We start from the raw sequence: 16,852 nt of genomic DNA, 5'->3' as shown, positions 1-16,852 counted from the left end.
CAGTGCTTGGCACATAATAAGCACTTAACAAATGTCATCATTATTATTATTATTAATTATGGTGTTTGTTAAGCACTTACTATGTGCCAGGCACTCTATTCAGCTCTGGGTTGGATACAAGCAGATCAGGTTAGACACCGTACCTGTCCCAAACAGGGCTCACAGTCTCAATCCCCATTTTAGAGGTGTGGTAACTGAGGTCCAGAGAAGTGAAGTGACTTGCCCAAGGACATACAGCAGACATGTGGCGGAGCCAGGATTGGAACCCATGATATTCTGACTCCTAGGCCTGTGCTCTATCCATTATGCCATGCTTTCTCAGAGTGTGAACCCCATGTGGGATGGGGACTGTGTCCAACCTGTTTAGCTTGTACCTACCCCAGCGCTTAGAATAGTGCTTGCACGTAGTAAGTGCTTAACAAGATTGTTATTATTATTATTTCAATATAACAGACACATTCCCTGCCCACAACGAGCTTATGGTCTAGAGAGGGGGGACACTGACATTAATATAAATTAATAAATTGCAGATATGAACATAAGGGCAATGGGGCTTGCCTGCACTTTCCCCTGCCCTGCCCAGGCCAGTGTCTGGGTGAAGGTGAAGGTATCCAAGGGGAAATTCACCAGCCACGGATAAATGATCTCCCACCCTCCACTACAAAGTTCCCAACTCCCCATGGGGGATGCTGACGTGCAGCAGGAGTTCTGTGGTGGAGGGAAACTGATGCCTGCCTTCCTCAATTCTGACAGTTACTCTCCCTCCCTTCAAAATCTTATTGAAGGCTCATCTCCTCCAGGAGGCCTTCCCTGACTAAGCCCCCCTTTTCTCCCACTTCCTTCTGCATCACCCTGACTTGCTCCCTCTGCTCTTCGCCCATCCCAGCCCCATAGCACTTAAGTACATATCTTTTTTTTATAAATATATATTAATGTCTGTCTCCCCCACTCTAGACTGTAAACTCAGGGATTGTAACTGTTTATTGTTGTATCCTCCCAAGTGCTGAGTACAGTGCTCTGAATGCTGTCAGTAAGCACACAACAAATACGATTGAATGAATGAATGAACTACATATATTGGGGGGATAGCCTCTGGAGGGGCCTGGCTTTTGGGGAAATAAAGGACCCTTCTACAGTCTGATTAAGACTGTAAACCCCTTGTGGGGCAGGGATTCTGTGCCACTCAATTTGCTTGTATTCACCCCAGCGCTTAGTACAGCACCTGGTACATAGTAAGCACTTAACAAACACCACAGTTATTATTAATTATTAATTAACTTAGTACAATGCTCTGCCCATAGTAAGCACTCGATAAATACCATTGATTGATTAAATGGTTTATTCCTCCCCACCTCTGCCTCTCGGCAGTAGAGGAATTAGCTGACAGCTGGGAAACCAGACCTCTTGCCTGGGCTAATGGTGGTGGCTGTGGGTGAGAGATTGTGTGTGTGTAATTGTGGGGTTATTTAGGACTGTGCCTGCTGTTATATTGTACTCTCCAAAGCACTTAGTACAGTGCTTTGCACACAGTAAGCTCTCAATAAATACGATCGAATGAATGACTGGACTGGATGCGTGCTCTCCTGTAAGCAGCTGACTGTGGGTCTCTGTGGTTGTATTTGTGTCTGTGTGTCCACACGCGTGTCCGTGGGTGTGACTGTGGATCTCTCTGGGTCCCTGCCTCTATGGCCTCATCCCAGAGCCCCCCGCCCCCTTCCTGGGGCCAGATTGGCTGTCTCTGGCCCTGCGTGGGCACGGAATTGCGGGGCTGCTGTGGCTGTTGCTATGTCAGCGGCAGGACCGATGGACTCGGGGGGCCTCCCAGCTGCCAGCCCTGGGAGCCCGGGGAAGCTTCCCCCGGACTCTTCCCTTGGGGGTGGGTGTTGGGGGGCAGGGAGGGCTCCCTGGTTTTGGTGGGGCCGGGGGAAGGTCTCAGGTCTGGGGGAGACTCTACTCTGGCCAGCCGACGGGAGGCCGAGAGGCAGCGCAGCCGGCATAGGGAGGTTGCCTAGCAACTTGGAAGACTTTTTCCTGCAAACTCACCAAATCCCGAAACTCTTCTGCTCTAATTTGGGAAGAGAGCTGCGGCGGCGGCGGTGGTAGCACGGAGACCGGGGGATGCCAGCTCCCCTCCTCCCCTCACCCTCCCACGTCAGCTTCCCCAACCCTGTGCCCACCCATGCCACCGGGTCCTGCTGACCCTCGGCGGGGGGCTCGCCAGGGGGGCCCTGGGGAGGCTCCGGGGAAGAGGCCCAGGATCTGTGCCAGGGCCAGATTGGGGAACAGATTTCCAGGAAGGTGGGCGGGCAGGCGTCCCTCCTGGCAGGCGGGCAGGCCGAGGACACAAGCAGTCCGGAGAGCCAGCGGCCCGCTTGCTTCTGCAGAACAGATGTGAGACGCACCATGGCCTAGTGGAGAGACCCTGGGCCTGGGTATCAGAAGGACTTGGGTTCTAATCCCGACGCAGTTACTTGTCCGCTGCGTAACCTGGGGCAAGTTGCTTCACTGCTCTGGGCCTCATCTGGAAAATGGGGATTAAGACTGTGAGCCCCTTGTGAGACAAGGACTGTGTCCAACCCGATTATCTTGTATCTACCTCAGTGTTTAGTACGGTACCTGGCACATAGTAAGCACAAACACTATTATTATTATTATTGTAGTGAATTGTACTTTCCAAGCGCTTAGTACAGTGCTCTGCACACAGTAAGCACTCAATAGATACGATTGAATGAATGAATGTGGAAGCCAATTGGCCAAGTCTGGACCCTGACTTCCTGGCAGGGGGTGCTGTGGCCGGGGGATGAGGGGGGATGGAGGGAGGGGTGTTGCAGTATGGGGGAGGTGCCGCAGAATGGGGGGGCTGCAGCAAGGGGCAGCAGTGTGGCCTAGTAGATAGGGCCAGGGCCTGAGAGTCAGAAGGACCTGGGTTCTAATCCTAGCTCCCCCGTTTGTCTGCTGTGCGACCTTGGGCAAATCGCTTCACTTCTCTGGTCCTCCACCTCATCTGTAAGATGGGGATTGAGACTGTGAGCTCCATGTGGGACAGGGACTATGCCCCACCTGATTCGCTTGTATCCACCTCAGCGCTTAGTATAGTGCCTGGCACTTAGCAAGTGCTTGATGAATGTCACAATTATTATTATTAAGGGGCGCGGGGGCAGGGGGCGCTGCGGCAAGGGGCGGGGTGGACCGACGGGGAAAGGTATAGTGGGGTGCTCACCGGGCCCCTTGGTTCGGACCAAAGGTCACCCGCTAACCTGGGGAGGGTTTGACCTCAGCCCTCCGCCTCCCCAGACCCAATCCTGGTGTTTCTGGCCCCCTTTCCCTGTGTCCCTGAGCCCACCCCGCCCTATCTCTAAGGGCCAAACCCCTCCCTCAAGTCTAGACCCTTGCCCAGTTCTTGGGCCCTTTTCTGCAGGTGCCTTAATGTGTCTTCCACCTTCCCCTGCGATCCATTTCTGGCTAAGTTACCAGTGTGGGACTCCTCCAGAGGGAAAGAGGGAGATTTTGCCTTCATTCCTGCCTTCCTGCCTTCCTTCCTGCCTTCCTACCTGCCTGCCTTCCTTCCTTCCTGCTTTCCTTCCATCCCGCCTTCCTTCCTTCCATCGTATTTATTGAGCGCTTGCTGTGTGCAGAGCACTGTCCTGAGCGCTTGGGAGAGTACACTACAACAACAAACAGACACATCCCCTGCCCGCAACGAGCTTACAATCTAGGGGGAGGGGGAGAGGAGCCGCTCCAGTCTCTACCCCCCTCCCCATCTCCACCTCCCCCCCCCTCCCCAGACCCGCCTGAGACATTTTTCCTCTTTGGAGAGCAATAGGAAGGGGAGAAAGGGTGAGGGAGGTAAAGGAGCTGGGGTTGCTGTCTGGGGTCCTGTCTGGTGCGTCTGTCCTGCTGAGAGTTGAGGCAGGGATGCTGGGGACCCTCTCCTTCCTCTTCTGTGTGCCCAAAGTGTATGTGAGTGTGCAAGCTGAGTCGTGTGTGTGTAACGGAGAAAGGGCGCACATGTGTATATAAACCCGTCTCTGTATGCAGGGAGGCAGTGTGTGGGTGTGCAGGATGGGAGGGTATCTGTGTGGATCTGTGTGTGTGTGTGTGTGTGTGTGTGTGTGTGGAGTGTGTGTGTGAGAGTGGGTGCTGGAGGAGGTTATGACAGCTTCTGTTTCTGGGGTGTGAGGGAGGGCGAGGGGATGGGGGCTGCCGCCCCCGGGGAAGAGGGGGCTCGCAGAGGGGGCGGAGACCCAAGAGGTGGGATCCCCCCCCCTGCACCCAGCCCCTCCCCGCCCCCCACCCCCACCCCCAGGCTCCTCCTAATTGGCTGCCCAATCTCGGGGTTCGCCTTTACATCCTCCAGCGGCGCCGAGCGCGGGAGACACAGAGACACACACACACACAGACACGAGGCCAGGAGACCCACAGGAGCCCAGAGGACCCAGGACCCCGGACACCCCGCCGCCCCCTCCCAGATCCCCCGACCCCCGACCCTGCCGCCAGCATGGACTGCTGCACCGTACGTACACAGACCGATCCCCGACCCTCGGGACCCCTGCCCACCTTGGGGGCCAGCAAGAGGGTGCAGGAGGAGGAGGGGGATGAAGAGGAGGAGGGGGATGCAGAGGGGGAGGGGGTCGCCCCCCCCAAGGTCCGACCTCTTTCCGATTCCAAGGACCGGCTCCGGGGCGGCTTGGGTGGGCAGAGCGTGGGTGGGCAGAGCGTGGGTGGGCAGAGCGTGGGCAGAGCGTGGGCCCGAGGCTGGGGAGGCGGAATGGCTGCAGCATGAGGGACGGAGGTTAGACAGCAGAAGGAACTTTCTGGGGGCGAGACGCGGGAAAGGCTGGCCGAAGGAGGAGGCGGGGGACGGGGGACGCGGGGGAGATTGAAGGGCCGGAGCTCGCCCCCCGGAAGGTAGTGGATCAATTTGATCGATACCGGGATGGAGAGGAGCGGGGTGAGCTCCTGGGGAGGCAGGAGGGGACCGACAGGGCTTGGGAGGGCCGGGGAAATCAGGCAATTTGGGGTAGCGGGGGCGGCCCCTGATCCCCCACCCCCACCCCGGCTCTTGCCGCACCAAACAGATCGGACGATAATGATGATGGTATTTGTTAAGCGCTTACTATGTGCCAAGCCTGATCTAAGCGCTGAGGACTGTTGAATATAAAACCTTTCCCGGGACCAGAGGGGTCTGCTGCTGGAGTCCCCCTCTCCCTCCGAGGTTGAACCTTACCTTCAGCTCCCGCTACGGAAAGGGCAGGGGAGGAAGAGAGGGTGAATTGGAACCCCGAAATCTGGGGAGGGGGCGGCCATTGGAAGGAAGGGTCCGTCAGTCAACAGGTGTTTATTGAGCGCCCCCGAGGAGGCGTTGCGCTGTTTTCCAGGAGTTTTTCCATGACAAAAAGAGGAGGAGGAGGAGGAGGTGGGTGGCGAGTTGTTGCACGAGGGGGCTGCCAAGGAGAAGAGTCCCCCTTCCAGGTGTGTGGAGCCGGGCAAGGAAGCTCGAAGGTTTGAGGTGGGAAAAAGCCTTGAGAAATGGCTCTTGCAGGTCAGCTAAGGGTGAAAGGGGGGAATCATGTATTCCCTCTCTCATCTGCTCGTTGTGGGCAGGGATTGTCACTCTTTATTGCTGTACTGTACTCCCCAGGGCTTAGTACAGTGCTCTGCACACAGTAAGTGCTCAATAAGGAGGATCGGATGAATGAATGAATCTCTCCAGTCCTCCTCTTTCTCCCCCTCTCCCCCCGAAAATCAGGCGCCCTATTGGGGCTGAGAGGGAGAGGAGTTCAGAGGGGTTGGGAGAACCCACAGAGGGGAGTGGAGAGGTGTGAGAGGGGACGGGGAGAGAGGGATGGAAAAAGGGGAAGGGGAAAGGGTAGGCGTGACATTCGGGAAGGGGATTCAGAACCAGATCTGCCTCCACCTCAATCTCACCTGCCTGTTATGTGTGTAGTGGGGGAGGGAGGGCTTCTGCCTGGGATAGTGGACGGGGGTCTTTCATCTCCAGGCCGAAGAGGAGGGAGGTTGAGTTTGCCGAGAAGAGCCGATCTGAGGGAGAGTCTGAGGCTGAGTCCGGTGTGGAAGGGAGGCCCAGAGATGAAGAGGCTGGACTCCGGGCAAGGAGGTTGGAGGCCTGGAGGCCCGTGGAGGCCACTGAGGGAGCCCCAGCCCAGCACCCATGAGGGATGATGACTTCCAGGCGGAAGGAGGGACAGGGGAGCTTTTCCTCTTGTTGCTTGCAGGGACCAAGCCTGGTACAGCTTCTGAAAACAACCTCCTCCCACCCTCCTCCACCCCCAACTGCTCTGCAGTTTATAGAGGAATGAACCCCAAAGATGGGAGAAATGAAGAAGGTGGAGGGACAGTTTGGGCCAGGGCTGGGCCGGAACAGTTGAGAAGGGATCCCGGAATGGGAGAATGGAGTGGGTACAGATTCTAGTGGCTTAATGATAATAATAATAATGATAACTGTGGCATTTGTTAAGCACCTACTATGTGCCAGGACCTATACCAAGCACTGGGATGGATACAAGCAAATTGGGTTGGACACAGTCCCTGTCCCACAGGGGGCTCACGGTCTTAATTCCCATTTTACAGATGAGGTACTGAGGACAGAGAAGTGAAGTGACCAGCCTAAGGCCATATGACAGACAAGTGGCAGAAAAGGGATTAGAACCTATGACCTTCTGATTCCTAGGCCTGTGCTCTATCCATTACATCATGGGTTGAGAAGCATCGGGGCCTAGTGGATAGAGCCAGGCCTGGGTTCTCAATTTAGTTCTGTAGTTCATCTGCTGTGTAACCTTGGGCAAGCCACTTCACTTCTCCATTCCTCAATTACTTCATCTGTAAAATGGGGATTGAGACTGTGAGCCCCATGTGGGTATGGAACTATGTTCAATGTGATTAGCTTGTATCCACCCCAGCGTTTAGTACAGTGCCTGGGACATAGTAAGTGTTTAACAAACAAATGCCATTAGGAAAAACAGAGAGACTAACATTTGAGATTCTCCTCAGAGCCGTCATGCCCTTCCCTCTGTCCGCTGCTAGATGGGATGGAGGGGTCTCCCAGAGAATTGAGATGTTAGTCTGAAGATAAGAGGAGAGAGCTCAGCAATCAATCAATCAATCAATCATTAGTTATTGATCATCGTCTCTGTGGAGAGCACAGTACTAAGAGGAAAGTACAGTTAGCAGACATGATCCCTGTTCTCAAGTTTACAGTTTAGCAAAGAACACAGGTATTATGAGGAGAATGCAGTTGATAGACACAGTCTCTCCTCTTTAGGAGTTTGTAATCTAGAGGAGGATACAGATACTAAGAAGAGAATACAGTTAATAGACAAGATCGCTGCTCTCAATTTGCTTACAATCTAGTGAGGAATACGGACATGTAATTATTGCAGATTGGAGGAAGAGGAGGCTGAAGAAGTGGCCGTGAGCCAAAACTTGGGGCTGGAAGTTCCAACCTCCTGAACCCCAAATACTATCCTGGACCAGATCCTCTCCAAGTAGGAGGTGGGGGTGAGGGCTGGGAGCCCCCCTACTGGCTCGGACTTGGGCATTTTGAGCAAAACCCATCTCTGCCCTGTGCCTCTGTTTTCCTGTGGGCCAGAAGATGTGGTTAGGGAAGCAGTGTGGCCTAGTAAAAGGAACACAGTCCCGGGAGTCAGAGGACCTGGGTTCTGATCCTAGCTCTGCCACCTGCCTGCCGTGGGATCTAGGGCAAATCACTAAACTACTCTATGCTTCAGTTTCTTCACCTATAAAATGGGGAAGCCATATCTGTTCTCCCTCCCCTTAGGCTGTGAGCCCCATGTAGAGCAAGAACTGTGTCCAACCTGATTCACTTGCATCTACCCACCCCAGCACTCAGTAATAATAATACTAACTGTGATAATTATTAAGTGCTTACTATGTGCCAGGCACTGTTCTAAATACTGGGGTGGATATAAACAAATCAGACTGGACACAGTCCCTGTCCCATATGGGGCTCACAGTCCTAGTCACCATTTTACAGATGAGGTAACTGAAGCACAGAGTAGTGAAGTGATTTATTCAAGGTCACACAGCAGACAAATGGGGGAATTGGAATTAGAACCCAGGTCCTTCTGACTCCCAGTCCCATGTTTTATCCATTAGGCCATGCTGTTCCTCTAACACATAATACAGTGCTTGGCTCATAATACATGGCTCAGTGGAAAGAGCATGGGCTTTGGAGTCAGAGGTCATGAGTTCGAATCCCAGCTCTGCCACTTGTCAGCTGTGTGACTGTGGGCAAGTCACTTAACTTCTCTGTGCCTCAGTTCCCTCATCTGTAAAATGGGGATGAAGACTGTGAGCCCCACATGGGACAACCTGATTGCCCTGTGTCTACCCCAGCGCTTAGAACAGTGCTCTGCACATAGTAAGCGCTTAACAAATACCAACATTATTTATTTATTATTATAATAAGCTTATACCAAATACCACAATTAATATTATTACTGCCCAATGGCATATAATAATAATGATATTAATTATGTTAGTAGTTAAGCTCTTACCCTGTGCCAGGCACCGTACTAAGTTTTGGATATCGGGGTCCAGGAAAAAAAAATCACCGAAATGAGGTGAGTGTGAGGATTGGATTACATCAGGCCCAGTAGTGCTCAGGCATGGTCCTCAAGAAGACGTACTGAACCAAAATGCAAGTCTGGGATAAAAGAGGAAACAGTGTGGCTTAGTGGATAGAGCATGGGCCTGGGAGTCAGAAGAACCAGGCTTCTAATCCTGGCTCTGCCATATTTCTGCTGTGAGACCCTGGGCGAGTCACTTAACTTCTCTGTACCACATTTACTTCTCTAAAATGGGGATTAGAGTGTGAGCCCCATGTGGAACAGGGACTGTGTCCAACCTGATTAACTTGTATCATCCCTGGTGCTTAGAACAGTGTTTGACATATAGTAACGCTTAACAGGTACCATTATTATTATTATTTCTATGTGCCTGAGCTGTTAACTCAAAGGTAATACTGTGTTTGCTGGTTTACATTTTGGTTTGTACACAATTCGGGTGAGATTCATTTGGTGTGGAAAAGCCTAACTGCCTCTCAGTTTCCTCTAGGACCTATTCCTTCCCTTCTACTGCCCCTAGCTTGGCCAAATTCCTGGTTGGCTGGGTTTCACCTGCCAGAGGTGTTCTCCCCTTGCTCCTCCCAGTTCCAGCAAACAGTTCTTGGGACCTGAGGAGGGAAGAGGAAGAGTTGAAGCTTTTTAAATGGGAGAGGAGGGCACAAGGCTGAGGCGGGGAGTAGGAGGTGGGGAACAAATTGGATTTGTAGCTCCAGCTCCAGTCTAAATCCAACCTACGGGGGGGCCGTGGGAGTGGAGGGGGTGAGGTCAGAAGTAAGGGCCTCAGTCTCACTGGGGCAAGATCACCTCAGCCAACGCTGTCTCTGACTGCAGGAAGCCAGAAGCAGAGTGGCCTAGTGGAAAGACCATGGGTCAGGGAGTCAGAGCACTGGGTTCTAATCCCATATCTGCCACTCATCTGCTGTATGTCAATTCACTTCTCTGTCCCTCTGATAGCTCATCTGAAAAATGGGGATTAAGACTGTGAGCTCCATGTTGATCATCGACTATGTTCAACCTGATGATCTTGTATCTACCCCAGTGCTTGGTATTCATTCGTTCATTCAATCGTATTTATTGACCGCTTACTGTGTGTGGAGCACTGTATTAAGAGCTTGGGAGAGTATAATACAACAATAAACAGACAAATTCCCTCCCACAGCGACCTTACAGTCTAGAGGGGGATCATAACAAGCGCTTAAACAAATGCCCTAAAAAAAAAAAGCCCTACAGTCTTTGCATCACAATCATTCAGTCAATCAATCAATGGTATTTATTGATCACTTACTGTGAGCAGTGCAGCGTGGTGGTATGTGCTTGGGAGACTACAATACAATAGAATTGGTAGGCACTTTCCCTGCCCTCAAGGGCTTTATGGTCTAGAGAAGCTCCCAGAGGAGAGTTTGGCTCCCCCGAACCTCTCCCGTGGGTATCAGCTGGTGTAAACCCTAGCCAGCACTCCCAAGGAATTCAAAGTGGGTTTAGGGGGGACTAGGAGGTCTTCATCCTTTGATAGCTTCACGGAGGAAAAACCCTTTCAAGGTACATTGGCCTCCCGGGGAATGCTGAGTTATACAAGTGGCTGAGGGAGGGGCAAGTTGGGCACTGCCCTCTCCTCAGCTACCAGGACAAGTGCCTGGAAGGACACTTGACCACCCTTCGAGCTCTTGCTTGTGAGAGGGTCCAGGTTTGCCCCAGTAGGGCGGGGCAAAGGGATCCCAGTCCCCATTATCCTCAGCTGCCTGGATCTCCTTCAGTCCCAGCTCCCAGAGGTACCCACTCCAGCCCTCACCAGCCTGCACTCTGCTCCCACCTCTCTCTTCCTCTTTTTATATGTGTATGAGGTGGGTCGTGGGTGGTGGGTTACAGTTTGTTTCCTCCTGGTTCTCCACCCCCAAGAATCTAGGCTGGGATGTGCAGGGGTGGAGGCTGAGGGTGGGATAGGCAGAGATGCTTCATCGGAGTCACCTCCCTTTCCGCCTCCCCCTTCTCCTCCAGACTCAGGGAGGGCAAGGGAAGGGTGGATCACTTGGCTAAACTGGAGTTGGGAGGTTGTCTCCCCGCCACCAGGAAATTATCATTGCTATTTATTGAGCGCTTACTATGTGCAGAGCACTAGTATAGTACAATATAAGCGCTTGGGAGAGAACAGTACAAGAAAATTGGCAGACATGTTAACTGCCTGGAACGAGCTTACCATCTAGAGGGAGAAATGGGAAACAGGAGAAATGGGGTGGCGGGTGGAAGGCTCTCAGGATCCAGGATAATAATAATGATATTTGTGTTGTTAAGCACTTACTAGGTGCCAAGCACTGTGTTAAGCACCGGGACTGATACAATACAATCAGATCAGTCACAATCCCTGTCCCCATCCTGCCATCTCCAGTGGGATGGGTGGGGAGGGTGTCGGGGTGAGGGGGAGGCAGAGCAGAGATCAAGGACCAGGGGGTCCCCTGGGTTTGGGATCCTCCACCCACCTCTGCTCTGCGGCCCTAGCTGTGTGGGGGTTTTGAGATTCCCCCAGGAGAGGACTTTGAATCCCCCAAAGAGTCAGGTTTGCACTGGTGTCCCCCCATCCCTTGGCTCCCTGGCCCTGTAGATTCAAACTTCATTCTGCCCCTCTTCTGCCCAAGACTCAGCCATGGGTGCCCACATGCCATCCTTGGCATCCTTGCTGCTCCCCTTCCATCCTGCTCCTTGGTCCACAGCAGGCAGAGCTCTGGGGTAGAGCAGCGAATTGAACTCCGGGGATTATGAGCCCAGTTATATCTTGATTACCCCTGATCATTCATTCATTCATTCATTCATTCAATTGTATTAATTGAGCACTTCCTATGTGCAGAGCACTGTACTAAGCACTTGGAAAGTACAATACAACAATAGAGAGCCCATCCCTGCCCAAAACAAGCTCACAGTCTGGGGGGAGGGGGAGAAGAGACATTAATCCAAGTAAACAGGCATCAGTATAAAGAAATAAAATGACAGATATGACATAAGTGCTGTGGGGTGGGGTGGGGGGGAAGAGCAAAGGGAGCGAGTCAGGTTGACAGGGAAGGGAGTGGGAGATGAGGAAAAGTGGGGCTTAGCCTGAGAAGGCCTCTTGGAGGAGATGGGCCTCCAGTAGGGGTTTGAAGGGGGGGTGGAGTGATTCCCATCCCCATCCTCGGGCCCCCCGCAGCCTCTCCACCACCCGGGGGATTTAAAGAGGGGGAGAGGGGCAGGCGGAGGCTAGGGAGTGGGGAGTTGGAGCCTGAGGTGGTCCCGAGGGGGTGAGGTGGGGGGCTACCTCATCCCACTCCTCCTCCCACTCCGGGGCGGGGGGTGGGGGACAGGGGCTGCCTCTCTCTCCCCTGGTCCGCTGGGGGTCGGCTCCAGGGCAAGGGGAGGCTGGGGTGATCCCCCGGACCCCCTTCCTCTCCCTCCACCACCGCAGGAAAGCGCCTGCTCCAAGCCGGACGACGACATCCTGGACATCCCCCTGGACGACCCCGGCGCCAACGCGGCCGCCGCCAAAATCCAGGCGAGTTTCCGGGGCCACATGGCGAGGAAGAAGATCAAGAGCGGCGAGCGCGGGCGGCAGGGCCCGGGCCCGCGGGGGGCGGGCGGAGCGGGGGGCGGCTCCGGGGGCGCGGGCGGAGGCCCCAGCGGAGACTAAGACAGGTAAGGGCCCTCACTGCCTCACCCTCCCCCTGCCCTGGGGTCTCCAGCCGGGTGGGGGGTAATAGGTGGGGAGGTGGGCTGCCTAAGGTCGTGACCTCTACGGAACCTGAGGGGCGGGCCTTTGGTACCTGGCTCCCTATAGTAATAATAATAATAGTGGTATTTGCTAAGTGCTTACTATGTGCCAAGCACAGTTCTAAGCACTGGGTTAGATACCACTTGTTTTGTTTTGCCTCGCTGTCTGTCTCCTCCGTTTAGACTGTGAGCCCGTTGTTGGGCAGGGATTATCTCTATCTGTTGCCGAATTGTCCATTCCAAGCGCTTAGTACAATGCTCTGCACATAGTAAGCGCTCAATAAATACGATTGAATGAATGAATGAATAGCAGGTAATCGGGCTGTCCCATGTGGGGCTCACCGTCTGAATCCCCATTTTACAGATGAGGGAAATGAGGTCCAGAGAAGTGAAGTGATGACCAAAATCACACAGCTGACATGTGGCACGCTGCCTAGGAGGGTGAAGGGGAGGGTCTTTGGTTACCTGGTTGCCTAGGAGAGTGGAGGGGCGGGTCTTTGGTACCTGATTGCCCAGGAGCGAAGGTGCAGAGAAGCAGCGTGGCTTAGTGGCAAGAGCACGGTCTTGGGAGTCAGAGGTCGTGGGTTCTACTCCCGACTCCGCCACTTAGCAGCTGTGTGACTTTGGGCAAATCACTTCACATCTCTGTGCCTCAGTTACCTCATCTGGAAAATGGGGATTAAGCCTGTGAGCCCCACGTGGGACAATCTGATTACCGTGGATCTACCCCAGTGCTCAGATCGGTGCTTGGCACATAGTAAGCGTCTAACAAATGTCATCATTATTATTAGGAGGGTGAAGGGCCAGGGCTTCGGTACCTGGTTGCCTAGGAGGGTGGAGGGCCGGCCAACAGCTGAGCGACGTCCCGGGAAAGGGGCAGGTCATTCATTCATTCATTCATTAAATCGTATTTACTGAGCGCTTACTGTGTGCAGAGCTGTGTACTAAGCGCTTGGGAGGTACAATTCAGCAACAGATAGAGACCACCCCAACCCAAACAACGAGCTCACAGTCTAGAAGGGGCAGACAGACAGCAAAACAAAACAAGTAGATGGGCATCACTACCATCAAAATAGATAAATAGAACCATAGATGAATGCACATCATTAATAAAATAGAGCAATAAATATGTACAAATATATACATGTGCTGTGGGGAGAGGAAAGGGGTAGAGCAGAGAGAGGGAGTAGGGGGAATGGGGAGGGGAGGAGGAGCAGAGGGAAAGGGATATGCATGTGCTGTGGGGAGGGGAAGGGGGTAGAGCAGAGGGAGGGAGAAGGGGGAATGGGGAGGGGAGGAGGAGCAGAGGGAAAGGGAGGGCTCAGTCTGGGAAGGCCTCCTGGAGGAGGTGAGCTCTCAGTTGATCCTGCTCGCCTGGGTCCTGGTGGGGAAGGGCCCCGCGGAGGAGTCAGTGAACCCACATGACCCTCCTCTCTCTCTCTCTCTCTCTCCCTGCCCCCTCGTCCACCCTCCACGTTGTTCGGTCACCTTCGGTTGAAGATGAATGAGCCTTTTCTAAGGTAACTAATGACCGCCCGGTCGGGGCTGGAGCCGAGTGTGCGCGTCCATGTGTGTGGACTGTGTTTGCACGCTCTTTTGGGTCTCCTTCGCCTGGGGTTCGGGGGTCGGGGAGCTGGGAGCTACTCTTGGAGTCGAGACCCCCCTGACTGCCGCCCTCGCACACTCATTCATTCGATCGTATTTATTGAGCGTTTACTGTGTGCAGAGCACTGTCCTAAGCGCTTGGTAAGTACAAGACAGCAATAGAGACGATCCCTGCCCCCAGTGGGCTTACAGTCTTGTGGGCGGGTGGGGGAGAGGGAGAAGCAGACATCAAAACAAGGAAACAGGCATCAATATAAATAGAATGCTTGGTACATAGTAAGCGCTTATTATTATATACATATATACGTAACTGCTGTGGGGCGGGGTGGGGGTGGAAGGGCAAAGAGAGAGAGTCGAGGTGACGCTCACATACACACATACACACTCTGCAGTGCGGCATTTGTGAAGATCGTTGCGGGCCCTAAATACCTGGGGGGCCCGAGGTCAGGTCCTCCCTCGGGCCTGCTGGTCTCCCCAGCATCCCAGGCCCGGGGAGGAAGTGGACCCAATATGGGGAGGTTGGAAAGGGGGGAGAAAGAGGGGCGCTCTCAGGACCCCTTTCCCTGTAGTTCCCGAGGAGAGAGACGGAGGCCGCGTCCCCCCGCCCCCCGCAGTGACAAGACCATCCTGCCGTGTTTGTGACCCCCCCCTCGCCCTCCCCACGGCCCCCGCGCGCTTCTGGAGACCCCGGAGCCGCTCCCCGCGGGCGGACCCTGCTCGAGACGCTCCGTCTGACCCCGGCTGGGCTCCGGACCGGATTTGGGGTTGGCTTCCCTTTTTTTTCCCGCCCCCCGCCCTTGACAGCTTCTGCGCGCCTCGCCCCCCGCCCCCTTCCCCATCCATCCGCAGCCCGCATGCAGTCACAGCACTGATTCTCAGCTGAGCGCCACCTCCCCCTCGGATTCCCTCGCCCTCCACTCTCGGGACCCCGGACCCCAATCCGGGCCGGCCCGAGAGAGCCCCTCTTGGAGGCGTCTGCAGGACGAGGGGGCCGCCCCTTCCCCCGCCACCCCCCCCAATCTGCATGAACTGCCCTGAACGCTGCATGACCCTTTCCCTCTAAACTCTAGGATTTTGGTTCTGTCCCTTCCACTTTGCAGTCTCTCCAGGGGCTGCGCAACCCACCTTCCCCACCGCCCCCCTCCCTCCCCAATACTCTCGACCCCCCTCCTCCCACGCCATCTCTGTAAGGGGCGGGGGCGTTCGGCCAGTCCCATCTTCCTCCCCCTCTCCCCACCTCGAACCCTGTCCTCGGGCCCCAAGGAGGACGGGATCCCTTCTCAGCTCCCGCCTGCGCTCCTCGTTCTTCCCGGGAGCTGCCTCTCTGCCCCTCTCTTCTGTTATGCAAACTCCTGGGCGGGACGTGGGCCGAGAAGAAATGGGGGTGGGAGTGGGGTGGGGGGGAAGGGGGACACGTCTGACCACCGCCCCGACTCGCCCAACTCTCCCCGGGGGCGGGGGCGTGGGGGTTTTTAATCTCCGTGTGTGCATGTGACTGCGCCGGGTGGAATGTCAACAATAAAGAGGAATGTCCAAGTGTCCACCCGCCCGGCCCGGCGCGCGGGGAGGGAAAAGGGGGTAGGGGGAGGTGGGGAGCAGCTCCCGGCCGGAGATCTCACCAGAAGCCATTTGGAATCCTGGCCTCTCCTTCTGGGCGGTGGCCGCCCCTCTCCCGCCCGATGGGGATGCCGGGCCCTCGCCCCTCGCACCTCGAAGAGGTAGGACACCCTGCCCACTCCCGGTTTTGTCCCATGCCTCTTACCATAAGGAAGTCCGAGGGGCGGATGCCAGCAGGGGATCAAGAGCTTGATCTTGGCGACACCATGATGTACCAGCCTTGGCCTCTCCGGGACCAGGATTGTGCAGGTCCTACCGATCAGCGATGCCCACTAAATCTGGGGAAACTGGGTGAGAGTCCCAACCCTGGACCTGCTCTTGTCCCCAACCTCGGGGCAGCAGAGTGACCAATTGCCGCCCCCCCCCCCCAAGCCATCAGCTCTTAGTGCACGGGACCCTACAGTGCCCTAGTGAGTTTGTTGATCGACTGACCCCTCCCGACCCTCTGACCTACATGGAGCGCGTAGGTCAGCTCCCTCCTCGGGCATCCACACCTGCTTGAGCCTCCCCTCAACCACAACAACCGCCCCCCACTCCCCATTTCCAGCTCACTGTTCATTCATTCAATCGTATTTATTGAGACTCACTGTGTGCGGAGCACTGTACTAAACTCTTAGTTTAGTACAGTACGTTACGACAATAAACAGGCACGTTCCCTGCCAACAACGAGCTCAACCTTACTCCTCAGCTGCCTGAACCTCAGCAGGCAGAGCGACCCACCTTGAAGATGCCAGCATGATTGCTCCCTGCCCACACAACCCATGCATCTCCATCCACTGCCTAGTCCATAAGGCCCTGGGGCATCAGAGTCCCCACTGCCAGCCCTGGAGGCTTCAAATGGGCTTCAGCGAAGGTCCTGAGGGTGAACCCCATTAATCTGCAACTCCCTCCCTGGGTCTGGATTAGCAAAGCCCTTCTGAGGTCATTTTATCCATCCTCCTGCCCCCAGTCAGGGGAGGGCAGAGAAAGAGATACTTTGTTGGCATGGTATTGGAAGTTCTTCCTAGTGTGTAGTCTTCATCTGCCCTGTTGCAGTCTTCAATCCCGTCTCTCCCTTCTCCTTCCGTGGAACCCAGGTCAGGCTGTCCCTGGATAATAACGTCACTGATCTGCAGCCCAAATTAATTGTTCTGCAACCCTTCCTTCTTGAACGTGAACATTCCGCTTCCTTTCAACCCTTCCACCAACTTGGAAATGATACACACCACACACCTCTCTGCAAGACTGACAAACAGCATGGCCTAGTGGTCAGAGCATGGACCTGGGAATCAGAGGCCGTGGGTTCTAATTCC

At 54.7% G+C, this 16,852-nt stretch overlaps 1 protein-coding gene across 1 annotated transcript; it reads left to right on the top strand.

Moving 5' to 3' along the window:
• The first annotated feature begins 4,315 nt into the window (after positions 1–4,315).
• Positions 4,316–15,484, top strand: NRGN (neurogranin). The gene is made up of 4 exons (XM_029074564.2): positions 4,316–4,513; positions 12,037–12,263; positions 13,839–13,858; positions 14,513–15,484. The coding sequence occupies exons 1-2, from the start codon at positions 4,499–4,501 to the stop codon at positions 12,256–12,258; spliced, it is 237 nt and encodes a 78-aa protein (XP_028930397.1). The 5' UTR covers positions 4,316–4,498; the 3' UTR covers positions 12,259–12,263; positions 13,839–13,858; positions 14,513–15,484.
• The last annotated feature ends 1,368 nt before the right edge of the window (positions 15,485–16,852 follow it).

The sequence above is a fragment of the Ornithorhynchus anatinus genome, chromosome 11 (genome assembly GCF_004115215.2).
Source record: "Ornithorhynchus anatinus isolate Pmale09 chromosome 11, mOrnAna1.pri.v4, whole genome shotgun sequence".
Taxonomy (NCBI): domain Eukaryota; kingdom Metazoa; phylum Chordata; class Mammalia; order Monotremata; family Ornithorhynchidae; genus Ornithorhynchus; species Ornithorhynchus anatinus.
The sequence above is the reverse complement of the archived record's forward strand: the minus strand, read 5'-3'. Positions and strand labels throughout refer to the sequence as shown.